This window comes from Bombina bombina, chromosome 12, assembly GCF_027579735.1.
Source record: "Bombina bombina isolate aBomBom1 chromosome 12, aBomBom1.pri, whole genome shotgun sequence".
Classification (NCBI taxonomy): Eukaryota; Metazoa; Chordata; class Amphibia; order Anura; family Bombinatoridae; genus Bombina; species Bombina bombina.
Genome location: NC_069510.1, coordinates 12399572 through 12412937, shown reverse-complemented (window position 1 = coordinate 12412937; position 13366 = coordinate 12399572). Strand labels below are relative to the sequence as shown.

Below are 13366 nucleotides of genomic sequence, written 5' to 3'. Positions count from 1 at the left end.
GTTTGTGAAACTTTGCCCCTCCTGGTAGGAATGTATATCCCATACGTCACTAGCTCACGGACTCTTGCTAATATGAAAGAAATGAATTTATCAGGTAAGTTCTTACATAAATTATGTTTTATATATATATATATATATATATATATATCTTTTCTAAGATATGGAGAGTCCACAATGTCATTCAAATACTAGTTGGAATATCACTCCTGGCCAGCAGGAGGAGGCAAAGAGCAGTGTCACTCCCCTACCCATAATCCCCAGTCATTCTCTTTGCCTCTGTCACTGGAGGAGGTGAAGTTTAGTGTCTGAAGAAATGAATTCCTTTTTCGGGTACTTTTCCCTGCAAGCAAGGATTTGGGTTTAGCTGAGTCCAAGTTAATCTCTTCAGTAGATTAGTGGTGGCTTATAAACAGTTAGGAAGTTGTGAGGTAGTCCTTGCTTTGTTTCCTAATACATTGCTGCCCATGGTACAGAAAGCCAGAGTTGGTTACTCTGTTCTTTATTTTTCTACAGGTCTCTGTAAGGAGTATGTGTCCTTTCACGCCTTGTGAGCTGTCTTCCTGCCGGATAGCTAGACTACAGGTAAGTGCTTTTGTCTTCTAGGTCTTGGAGACTTGTACTTTAGAAGAATATGTCATATGCAGTAGATGGGGACATTTTTAAAATCCTTTATAGAGGATTATCTTTGGCAGTGGGAAGACACATTATATATGTTGAGACTAGGGGTTAATCATCCCTTTATTGGGACGTTTTTCCTCTTTTGGCTAATTTTGTTGAAAAACTTTATAAGTATGTGTGTGGCTTATGTTTTATACAGGGATTTATGTATAAACTTAAAATTTGGCAGTTGGTTTTCTTTGCTTGCTTAGCTAGAAAAGGCTAAATGACAGACTGCTTGAGCGTTTGTGTAAATTAACCTCCGGTGTTGTAGGCAGAGGGAAACGCGTGCCTTTAAAGGGACAGTTTACTCAAATATTTTCTCCCCTTTAATTTGTTCCCAATTATCCACTTTACCTGCTGGAGTGTATTAAATTGTTTACAAGTAGCTCCTTTACCCTTATATTGGCATTTGAAATTGTTAATTTAGCATGTGGTATCCCCACCTATTCTGAAAGTTTGTGGCCGCAGGTCCCAGCTATAGATAAGCTTTGTAAACACAGCCAGCAGAAGAAATTACACTCCCAGTGCAATATAGCAGAGATAAGGTAATAAAATGTTGATTTTCCATTGTTCTCTCAAAGTATTGGTGATTGTTTTAAGGACAGATATAAGATAAAGAAGCAGGTATATGTGCACAATGTGATACAGTAATGAGATCTGATTATACCTACAAGCTCAACCTATTTTATTAGGCTGTGGCTTCAAAACACAAAATCAGAGCTTTAATATATACAAATAAACCTTAAAAAGCTAATTTTCATAAATTTTTTACTCTGCAGTTGGTAAAAAAAGCAATTGTAAACACATTGAGGGAAAAACTATTTTACAGTATACTGTCCCTTTAACTTGTTACATAGTTTCCTCTCTGCCGGTCATGTGACTTCTCTCTGCTGTCGGATATTCACGGAGCGGGGCAGCGTCATTGAATTTCAGTCTCTTCAGTGTCGGTCTACTATATGATTGTTTTAGAGACTTCTGGCAGCCAAGTCTTACAGTAAGGCACCTCAGCCTGTCTGAGGTGTAGGGGGCCTGATTGGTTTATTATTTTGAAGCATTTTTGCATAACGTTAAGCGGCTGTGGTATTAATGTTAAGTGACAATGTATTTAAAATGTTCTACAATTTGGGTAATTTTTATTTAGTATTATGTACCAAGACTCTGTCGGCTAGATTACGAGTTGTGCGTTAAGGTAAAAAAGCTGCGTTAAGAGGTCCTAACACTGCTTTTTTACGCCCGCTGCTATTACGAGTCTTGAAGGTTTAGGGTCACCGCACACTTCTTTGGCCTTACCGCAAAACGACTTACGTAAACTTCATAAAGTCTTTTTTCTATGGAACTTCCATAGCGCCGGTATTACGAGTCTGTCCTGGGAGGCCAAAAAGTGAGCGGTACACCCTACCCTGTCAAGAGTCCTAACGCATTTAAAAGTCAGTAGTTAAGAGTTTTATGGTACAACACCGTAACATAAAACTCATAACTAAAGTGCTAAAAAGTACACTAACACCCATAAACTACCTATTAACCCCTAAACCGAGGCCCTCCCGCATCGCAAACACTATAATACATTTTTTAACCCCTAATCTGGCACTCCGGACACCGCCGCAACCTACATTATATTTATGAACTCTTAATCTGCTGCCCCAACAACGCCGACACCTACATTATATTTATTAACCCCTAATCTGCCGCCCCAATGTTGCCGCAACCTACCTACACTTATTAACCCCTAATCTGCTGCCCCCAACATCGCCGCCACTATAATAAACATATTAACCCCTAAACCTGCCGCACTCCCGCCTCACAAACATTAGTTAAATATTATTAACCCCTAATCCGCCGTCCCTAACATCGCTGCCACCTACCTACATTTATTAATCTCTAATCTGCCACCCCCAACGTCGCCACCACTATACTAAATGTATTAACCCCTAAACCTAAGTCTAACCCTAACACCCCCTAACTGAAATATAATTAAAATAAATCTAAATAAAATCTCTATAATTAACTACATTATTCCTATTTAAAACTAAATACTTACCTATAAAATAAACCCTAAACTAGCTACAATATAACTAATAGTTACATTGTAGCTAGCTTAGGCTTTATTTTTATTTTACAGGCAAGTTTGTATTTATTTTAACTAGGTACAATAGTTATTAAATAGTTATTAACTATTTAATATCTACCTAGCTAAAATAAATACAAAAGTACCCGTAAAATAAAACCTAACCTAAGTTACAATAACACCTAACACTACACTATAATTAAATAAATTAACTAAATTAAATACAATTACCTAAATTAAATTAGCTAAAGTACAAAAAACAAAGAAACACTAAATGACAGAAAATAATAAACAAATTACAGATATTTAAACTAATTAACCTAATCTAATAGCCCTATCAAAATAAAAAAAAGCCCCCCAAAATAAAAAAAAAACCCTAGCCTAAACTAAACTACCAATAGCCATTAAAAGAGCCTTTTGCGGGGCATTGCCCCAAAGTAATCGGCTCTTTCTCTAACATAGGTGTGTCCGGTCCACGGCGTCATCCTTACTTGTGGGATATTCTCTTCCCCAACAGGAAATGGCAAAGAGCCCAGCAAAGCTGGTCATATGATCCCTCCTAGGCTCCGCCTACCCCAGTCATTCTCTTTGCCGTTGCACAGGCAACATCTCCACGGAGATGGCTAAGAGTTTTTTTTGGTGTTTAAATGTAGTTTTTATTCTTCAATCAAGTGTTTGTTATTTTAAAATAGTGCTGGTATGTACTATTTACTCTGAAACAGAAAAGAGAAGAAGATTGCTGTTTGTGAGAGGAAGATGATTTTAGCAAACGTTACTAAAATCGATTGCTGTTTCCACACAGGACTGTTGAGATGAAGTAACTTCAGTTGGGGGAAGCAGTTGGCAGACTTTTCTGCCTGAGGTATGATGGCCACATTTCTAACACGACTTGGTAATGCTGGAAGGCTGTCATTTTCCCTATGGGGACCGGTAAGCCATTTTCTTAGATTAAGTATAAGAATAAAGGCTTTATAAGGGCTTAAAAAACTGGTAGACATTTTTCTGGGCTAAAACGATTACTTGCTAAGCATATTTGACAGATTATAGCGCTTTATAGTTATTATAATCTTGGGGATTGTTGTTAAAAAACGGCAGGCACTGTATGGACACCTTTTTCAGATGGGGGCCTTCTCTAGTCATAGGCAGAGCCTCATTTTCGCGCCACTAATGCGCAGTTGTTTTTGGAAGGCAAGGCATGCAGATGCATGTGTGAGGAGCTAAGATCCACTGAAAAAGCTTATAGAAGGCGTCATTTGGTATCGTATTCCCCTCTGGGCTTGGTTGGGTCTCAGCAAAGCAGATTCCTGGGACTGTATAGGGGTTAAATGTAAAAACGGCTCAGGTTCCGTTATTTTAAGGGTTAAAGCTTTCAAATTTGGTGTGCAATACTTTTAAGGCTTTAAGACACTGTGGTGAAATTTTGGTGAATTTTGAACAATTGCTTCATACTTTTTCGCATATTCAGTAATAAAGTGTGTTCTGTTTAAAATTTAAAGTGACAGTAACGGTTTTATTTTAAAACGTTTTTTGTGCTTTGTTGACAAGTTTAAGCCTGTTTAACTTGTCTGAACCATCAGATAAACGATGTTCTATATGTATGAAAGCCAATGTGTCTCCCCATTTAAATATATGTGATAATTGTGACATGGTGTCCAAACAAAGTAGGGACAATGATGCCACAGATAATAATAGTGCCCAAGATGATTCTTCAGATGAGGGGAGTAAGCATGGTACTGCATCACCCCCTTCTGTGTCTACACCAGTTTTGCCCACACAAGAGGCCCCTAGTACATCTAGTGCGCCAATACTTATTACTATGCAACAATTAACGGCTGTTATGGATAATTCTATTGCAAATATTTTATCTAAAATGCCTACTTATCAAAGAAAGCGCGATTGCTCTGTTTTAAACACTGAAGAGCAAGAGGACGCTGATGATAACGCTTCTGACATACCCTCACACCAATCTGAAGGGGCCAGGAGGGAGGTTTTGTCTGAGGGAGAAATTTCAGATTCAGGGAAAATTTCTCAACAAGCTGAACCTGATGTTGTAACATTTAAATTTAAATTAGAACATCTCCGCGCACTGCTTAAGGAGGTATTATCTACTCTGGATGATTGTGACAATTTGGTCATTCCAGAGAAATTATGTAAGATGGACAAGTTCCTAGAGGTTCCGGTGCCCCCCGATGTTTTTCCTATACCCAAGCGGGTGGCGGACATAGTAAACAAGGAATGGGAAAGTCCCGGCATACCTTTTGTGCCTCCCCCTATATTTAAGAAATTATTTCCTATAGTCGACCCCAGAAAGGACTTATGGCAGACAGTCCCTAAGGTCGAGGGGGCGGTCTCTACTCTAAACAAACGCACTACTATTCCCATAGAAGATAGTTGTGCTTTTAAAGATCCTATGGATAAAAAATTAGAGGGTTTGCTTAAAAAAAATGTTTGTTCAGCAAGGTTACCTTCTTCAACCAATTTCATGCATTGTTCCTGTCACTACGGCAGCGTGTTTCTGGTTCGAAGAACTAGAAAAGTCGCTCGATAAAGAATCTTCGTATGAGGAGATTATGGGCAGAGTTCATGCACTTAAATTGGCTAACTCTTTTATTCTAGATGCCGCTTTGCAATTAGCGAGATTAGCGGCGAAAAATTCAGGGTTTGCTATCGTGGCGCGCAGAGCGCTCTGGCTGAAGTCTTGGTCAGCGGATGTGTCTTCCAAGACAAAATTACTTAACATCCCTTTCAAGGGCAAAACACTGTTTGGGCCCGATTTGAAAGAGATTATTTCAGACATCACCGGAGGAAAGGGCCACGCCCTTCCTCAGGATAGGTCTTTTAAGGCTAGAAATAAGCCTAATTTTCGTCCCTTTCGCAGAACCGGACCAGCCTCTACTTCTACATCCTCTAAGCAAGAGGGTAATACTTCTCAACCCAAACTAGCCTGGAGACCAATGCAAGGCTGGAACAAGGGTAAGCAGGCCAAGAAGCCTGCCACTGCTACCAAAACAGCATGAAGGGATGGCCCCCGATCCGGGACCGGATCTGGTGGGGGGCAGACTTTCTCTCTTTGCTCAGGCCTGGGCAAGAGATGTTCAGGATCCTTGGGCACTAGAAATAGTTTCTCAAGGTTATCTCCTGGAATTCAAGGAACTACCCCCACGGGGAAGGTTCCACAGGTCTCAATTATCTTCAAACCAAATAAAAAGACAGGCATTCTTACATTGTGTAGAAGACCTGTTAAGGATGGGAGTAATTCATCCAGTTCCAATAAGAGAACAAGGGATGGGTTTTTACTCCAACCTGTTCATAGTTCCCAAAAAAGAGGGAACGTTCAGACCAATTCTAGATCTCAAGATCCTAAACAAATTTCTCAGGGTCCCATCGTTCAAAATGGAAACCATTCGAACGATCCTTCCTACCATCCAGGAAGGTCAATTCATGACCACGGTGGATTTAAAGGATGCGTACCTCCATATTCCCATCCACAAGGAACATCATCAGTTCCTAAGGTTCGCTTTTCTGGACAAGCATTACCAGTTTGTGGCACTTCCATTCGGGTTAGCCACTGCTCCGAGAATTTTCACAAAGGTACTAGGGTCCCTTCTAGCGGTTCTAAGACCAAGGGGCATTGCAGTAGTACCGTACTTGGACGACATCCTGATTCAAGCGTCGTCTCTGTCAAAGGCAAAGGCTCATACGGACATCGTCCTAGCCTTTCTCAGATCTCACGGATGGAAAGTAAACATAGAAAAAAGTTCTCTTTCCCCGTCAACAAGAGTTCCCTTCTTGGGAACAATAATAGACTCCTTAGAAATGAGAATTTTTCTGACAGAGGTCAGAAAATCAAAACTTCTAAGCTCTTGTCAAGTTCTTCATTCTGTTCTTCGTCCTTCCATAGCGCAGTGCATGGAAGTAATAGGATTGATGGTTGCAGCAATGGACATAGTTCCTTTTGCACGAATTCATCTAAGACCATTACAACTGTGCATGCTCAGACAGTGGAATGGGGATTATACAGACTTGTCTCCGACGATTCAAGTAGATCAAAGGACCAGAGATTCACTCCGTTGGTGGCTAATCCTGGACAATCTGTCACAGGGAATGAGCTTCCGCAGACCAGAGTGGGTCATTGTCACGACCGACGCCAGTCTGGTGGGCTGGGGCGCGGTCTGGGAACCCCTGAAAGCTCAGGGTCTATGGTCTCGGGAAGAATCTCTTCTCCCGATAAACATTCTGGAACTGAGAGCGATATTCAATGCTCTAAAAACTTGGCCTCATCTAGCAAAGGCCAAATTCATAAGGTTTCAATCAGACAACATGACGACAGTTGCTTATATCAACCATCAGGGGGGAACAAGGAGTTCCCTGGCGATGGAGGAAGTGACCAAGATAATTCAATGGGCGGAGGATCACTCCTGCCACTTGTCTGCAATCCACATCCCAGGAGTGGAAAATTGGGAAGCGGATTTTCTGAGTCGTCAGACATTCCATCCGGGGGAGTGGGAACTCCACCCGGAAATCTTTGCCCAAATAACTCAATTATGGGGCATTCCAGACATGGATCTGATGGCGTCTCGTCAGAACTTCAAGGTTCCTTGTTACGGGTCCAGATCCAGGGATCCCAAGGCGACTCTAGTAGATGCACTAGTAGCACCTTGGACCTTCAACCTAGCTTATGTTTTCCCACCGTTTCCTCTCATTCCCAGGCTGGTAGCCAGGATCAACCAGGAGAGGGCTTCGGTGATCTTGATAGCTCCTGCGTGGCCACGCAGGACTTGGTATGCAGACCTGGTGAATATGTCATCGGCTCCACATGGAAGCTACCTTTGAGACAGGACCTTCTTGTTCAAGGTCCATTCGAACATCCGAATCTGGTTTCTCTCCAACTGACTGCTTGGAGATTGAACGCTTGATTTTATCAAAGCGTGGGTTTTCAGATTCTGTAATAGATACTCTGATTCAGGCTAGAAAGCCTGTAACTAGAAAAATTTACCATAAGATATGGAAAAAATATATCTATTGGTGTGAATCTAAAGGATTCCCATGGAACAAGATAAAAATTCCTAGGATTTTATCCTTTCTACAAGAGGGTTTGGAGAAGGGATTATCTGCAAGTTCTCTGAAGGGACAGATTTCTGCGTTATCTGTTTTACTTCACAAAAGGCTGGCAGCTGTGCCAGACGTTCAAGCGTTTGTTCAGGCTCTGGTTAGAATCAAGCCTGTTTACAGACCTTTGACTCCTCCCTGGAGTCTTAATCTAGTTCTTTCAGTTCTTCAAGGGGTTCCGTTTGAACCCTTACATTCCGTAGATATTAAGTTATTATCTTGGAAAGTTTTGTTTTTGGTTGCAATTTCTTCTGCTAGAAGAGTTTCTGAGTTATCTGCTCTGCAGTGTTCTCCGCCCTATCTGGTGTTCCATGCAGATAAGGTGGTTTTGCGTACTAAGCCTGGTTTTCTTCCGAAAGTTGTTTCCAACAAGAATATTAACCAGGAGATAGTTGTACCTTCTTTGTGCCCGAATCCAGTTTCAAAGAAGGAACGTTTGTTACACAATTTGGACGTAGTCCGTGCTCTAAAATTCTATTTAGAGGCCACTAAAGATTTCAGACAAACTTCTTCTTTGTTTGTTGTTTATTCTGGTAAAAGGAGAGGTCAAAAAGCAACTTCTACCTCTCTTTCTTTTTGGCTTAAAAGCATTATCCGTTTGGCTTATGAGACTGCCGGACGGCAGCCTCCTGAAAGAATCACAGCTCACTCCACTAGGGCTGTGGCTTCCACATGGGCCTTCAAGAACGAGGCTTCTGTTGACCAGATATGTAAGGCAGCGACTTGGTCTTCACTGCACACTTTTGCCAAATTTTACAAATTTGATACTTTTGCTTCTTCAGAGGCTATTTTTGGGAGAAAGGTTTTGCAAGCCGTGGTGCCTTCCATTTAGGTGACCTGATTTGCTCCCTCCCTTCATCCGTGTCCTAAAGCTTTGGTATTGGTTCCCACAAGTAAGGATGACGCCGTGGACCGGACACACCTATGTTGGAGAAAACAGAATTTATGCTTACCTGATAAATTACTTTCTCCAACGGTGTGTCCGGTCCACGGCCCGCCCTGGTTTTTTTAATCAGGTCTGATGAATTATTTTCTCTAACTACAGTCACCACGGTATCATATGGTTTCTCCTATGCATATTTCCTCCTGTACGTCGGTCGAATGACTGGGGTAGGCGGAGCCTAGGAGGGATCATATGACCAGCTTTGCTGGGCTCTTTGCCATTTCCTGTTGGGGAAGAGAATATCCCACAAGTAAGGATGACGCCGTGGACCGGACACACCGTTGGAGAAAGTAATTTATCAGGTAAGCATAAATTCTGTTTTTACCTGTAATTTTTTTTTACAAACAACCCCCCCAACAGTAAAACCCACCACCCACACAAACAACCCCCCAAATAAAATACTATCTAAAAAAAACTAAGCTCCCCATTGTCCTGAAAACCCACCCAATACACCCGTAAAAAACCTAACACTAACCCCCTGAAGATCGACTTAAAGTTCTGAAGACCGGACATCCATCCTCAAGGAAGCGGTAGAAGTCTTCATTCAACCGGGCCCGAAGTCCTCAACAAAGCCGGGAGAAGTCTTCATCCAAGCTGGGCGAAGTGGTCCTCCAGACGGGCAGAAATCTTCATCCAGACAGTATCTTCATCCACCCGACGTGGAGCGGGTCCATCTTCAAGACATCCGACGCGGAGCATCCTCTTCATCCGACGACTACCCGACGAATGAAGGTTCCTTTAAGTGACGTCATCCAAGATGGCGTCCCTTAGATTCCGATTGGCTGAAAGAATTCTATCTGCCAATCGGAATTAAGGTAGAAAAAATCCTATTGGCTGATGCAATCAGCCAATAGGATTGAACTTCAATCCTATTGGCTTATCCAATCGAAGAATAGGATTGACCTCGCATTCTATTGGCTGATTGGAACAGCCAATAGAATGCAAGCTCAATCCTATTGGCTAATTGGATCAGCCAATAGGAATGAAGTTCAATCCTATTGGCTGATTGCATCAGCCAATAGGATTTTTTCTACCTTAATTCCGATTGGCTGATAGAATTCTATCAGCCAATCGGAATCTAAGGGGCGCCATCTTGGATGACATCACTTAAAGGAACCTTCAGTCGTCGGATGAAGAGGATGCTCCGCTTCGGATGTCTTGAAGATGGACCCGCTCCGCGTCAGATGGATGAAGATAGAAGATGCCGTCTGGATTAAGACTACTGCCCGTCTGGAGGACCTCTTTGCCCGGCTTGGATGAAGACTTCTCCTGGCTTTGTTGAGGACTTCGGCCCGATTGGATGAAGACTTCTGCCGCTTCCTTGAGGATGGATGTCTGGTCTTCAGAACTGTAAGTCGATCTTCAGGGGGTTAGTGTTAGGTTTTTTTAAGGTTTTATTGGGTGGGTTTTATTTTTAGGTTAGGGTTTGGGCCTGCAAAAGAGCTAACTGCCCTTTTAAGGGCAATGCCCATCCAAATGTCCTTTTCAGGGTTGTTTGTGTGGGTGGTGGGTTTTACTGTTGGGGGATTGTTTGTATTTTTTTTTACAGGTAAAAAAGCTGATTTCTTTCGGGCAATGCCCCGCAAAAGGCTCTATTAAGGGCTATTGGTAGTTTAGTTTAGGTTAGGGTTTTTATTTGGGGGGGCTTTTTTTATTTTGATAGGGCTATTAGATTAGGTGTAATTAGTTTAAATATCTGTAATTTGTTTATTTTCTGTAATTTAGTGGTTTTTTTGTACTTTAGCTAAGTTAATTTAGGTAATTGTATTTAATTTAGTTAATTTATTTAATTATAGTGTAGTGTTAGGTGTTATTGTAACTTAGGTTAGGTTTTATTTTACAGGTACTTTTGTATTTATTTTAGCTAGGTAGTTATTAAATAGTTAATAACTATTTAATAACTATTGTACCTAGTTAAAATTAATACAAACTTGCCTGTAAAATGAAAATAAACCCTAAGCTAGCTACAATGTAACTATTAGTTATATTGTAGCTAGCTTAGGGTTTATTTTATAGGTAAGTATTTAGTTTTAAATAGGAATAATGTAGTTAATTATAGAGATTTTATTTAGATTTATTTTAATTATATTTCAATTAGGGGGTGTTAGGGTTAGACTTAGGTTTAGGGGTTAATACATTTAGTATAGTGGCGGCGACGTTGGGGGTGGCAGATTAGGGGTTAATACATGTAGGTAGGTGGCTGTGATGTTTGGGACGGCAGATTAGGGGTTAATAATATTTAACTAATGTTTGTGAGGCGGGAGTGCGGCGGTTTAGGGGTTAATATGATTATTATAGTGGCGGCGACGTTGGGGGCGGCAGATTAGGGGTTAATAAGTGTAGGTAGGTGGCGGCGATGTTGGGGCAGCAGATTAGGGGTTCTTAAGTATAATGTAGGTGGCGGCGGTGTCCGGAGCGGCAGATTAGGGTTAATAAATATAATGCAGGTGTCGGCGATGTAGTGGGCGGAAGATTTGGGGTTAATAAGTGTTTTGTTTTCATGTTATTCTTTGTTGAAGGGATACCTAGGTAGGTAGCGTGCACATTTTTTTTACCCTTTTACAGACTACCGAATCTACCGTTGATTTCAGGAGTAGCAGCCCTTGTTGATACACAGTTCACTGGGACACTGCTGAGTTCCCAGACTGCTATCCTCGGCATTACCTTTGCCGCTATACTCTGTGAGTATTATTCTACTATTTGTCAATAAGTTACATATTTATTGGCTACACTAGGAGGCGCCCTTTCTGTGCTTTTGTTTTTCTTCAGGTAGCGTGCACATGCCTGATGCACTAGATGACAGGAAATAGTGCTGACATCTAGTGCTCCAACTGATGTATAACAGTGTTACAAAACTGCTGCCATATAGTGTTGTGGACACGTGCACACTCATGAGCTTACATTCCAGCTTTTCATCAAAGGATAACAAGAAACAAAGAAAATTTGATAACAGAAGTAAATTGGAAAGTTGTTTAAAATTGTATGCTCTATTTGAATCATGAAAGAAAAAAATTGGGTTTTATGTCCCTTTAAGGATCCCTTGGACAAAAAGCTGGAAGCTTATTTGAAGAAGATGTATGTTCATCAAGGTCTTCAATGGCAACCTGCAGTTTGTATTGCCTTGTATGAATCAATTTTAGTAGAGACTCCATTGAAGGAGATACAAGATATAATTAAGGCTTTCAAACTAGCCAATTCCTTTATTTCTGATGCTAGCATGCAAGTTATTAGACTGGGAGCCAAGATGTCTGGCTTCGCTGTCCTAGCCCGCAGGGCATTGCAGCTAAAATCTTGGTCAGCTGATGTTACCTCTAAGTCCAAGCTTCTGGCGCTTCCTTATAAGGGGAAGACCTTGTTTGGACCTGGTCTGGCAGAAATAATTTCTGATATTACGGGTGGAAAAGGGTCTTTTCTACCGCAAGACAGGAAGAACAGACTCAAAGGACGTCAAAGTAATTTTCGTTCCTTTCGTAACTTCAAAGGTTAAAAGTCTTCCTCCCCCTCTTCCAAGCAGGAGCAGTCCAAGTCTTCTTGGAAGCCCAATCAGTCTTGGAATAAGGGGAAGCAATCAAAGAAACCCTCAGCATGAAGGGTCGGCCCCCAGTCCGGGATCGGATCAAGTGGGGGGCAGACTTTCCCTGTTTTGGCAAGCGTGGAGAAGAGATATCCCAGATCCTTGGGCTGTGGACATATTATCTCAGGGTTACAAAACAGAATTCAAAACTTGCCCTCCCAGGGGCAGATTCCACGTTGGGTGTGTGTATATATTTACGTGGGTGTGTGTGTGTGTGTGTGTGTATATATATATATATATATATATATATATATATAGTTGTATGCTTGTGTATATATTTACGTGCGTGTGTGTGTGTGTATTTACGTGTGTGTGTGTGTGTGTGTGTGTGTGTGTGTATGTATATGTGTATATATATATATATATATATATATATATATATATGTCCCTCGTTTGAAAGAAGGCACTCTCTGGTCTTAGAAAGAAACAATTTTTAATTTTTCAATTCATCCAATACATGTCAAAAAGCAAGTTCATCCATAACGTTTCGATGTCGTTATGACACCTTTGTCAAATGATCTGCCAATATCAATATTATAGAACAATCATGTCCCCAAAGTAGAAAAAATCGCTAACATTATAAACCTACTACCCACCTTATATACAAACATTCTAAAATGTTCCCGCTCGGCAAATCGCCACCTTCTCCTCTGACGTCATCACGCTCAAATGTTCCCCTGGAACTTGTAGCCAATCGGATCCGACTGACGCGTCACGCTCACATTTGAGCGTATATATTTACGTGGGTGTGGGTGTGTGTGTGTGTATACAGGGAGTGCAGAATTATTAGGCAAATGAGTATTTTGACCACATCATCCTCTTTATGCATGTTGTCTTACTCCAAGCTGTATAGGCTCGAAAGCCTACTACCAATTAAGCATATTAGGTGATGTGCATCTCTGTAATGAGAAGGGGTGTGGTCTAATGACATCAACACCCTATATCAGGTGTGCATAATTATTAGGCAACTTCCTTTCCTTTGACAAAATGGGTCAAAAGAAGGACTTGACAGGCT

At 41.2% G+C, this 13366-nt stretch overlaps 1 protein-coding gene across 1 annotated transcript in view; it reads left to right on the top strand.

Moving 5' to 3' along the window:
• Window positions 1-1540: 1540 nt before the first annotated feature.
• AK8 (adenylate kinase 8) overlaps window positions 1541-13366 on the top strand; it is a gene marked incomplete at its 5' end in the record, with an annotated part of 279875 nt that continues 268049 nt past the window's right edge. The window contains one exon of the mRNA XM_053695949.1: window positions 1541-1654. Coding sequence (XP_053551924.1) covers window positions 1541-1654 — 114 coding nt within the window. The remainder of the gene's footprint in view (window positions 1655-13366) is intronic.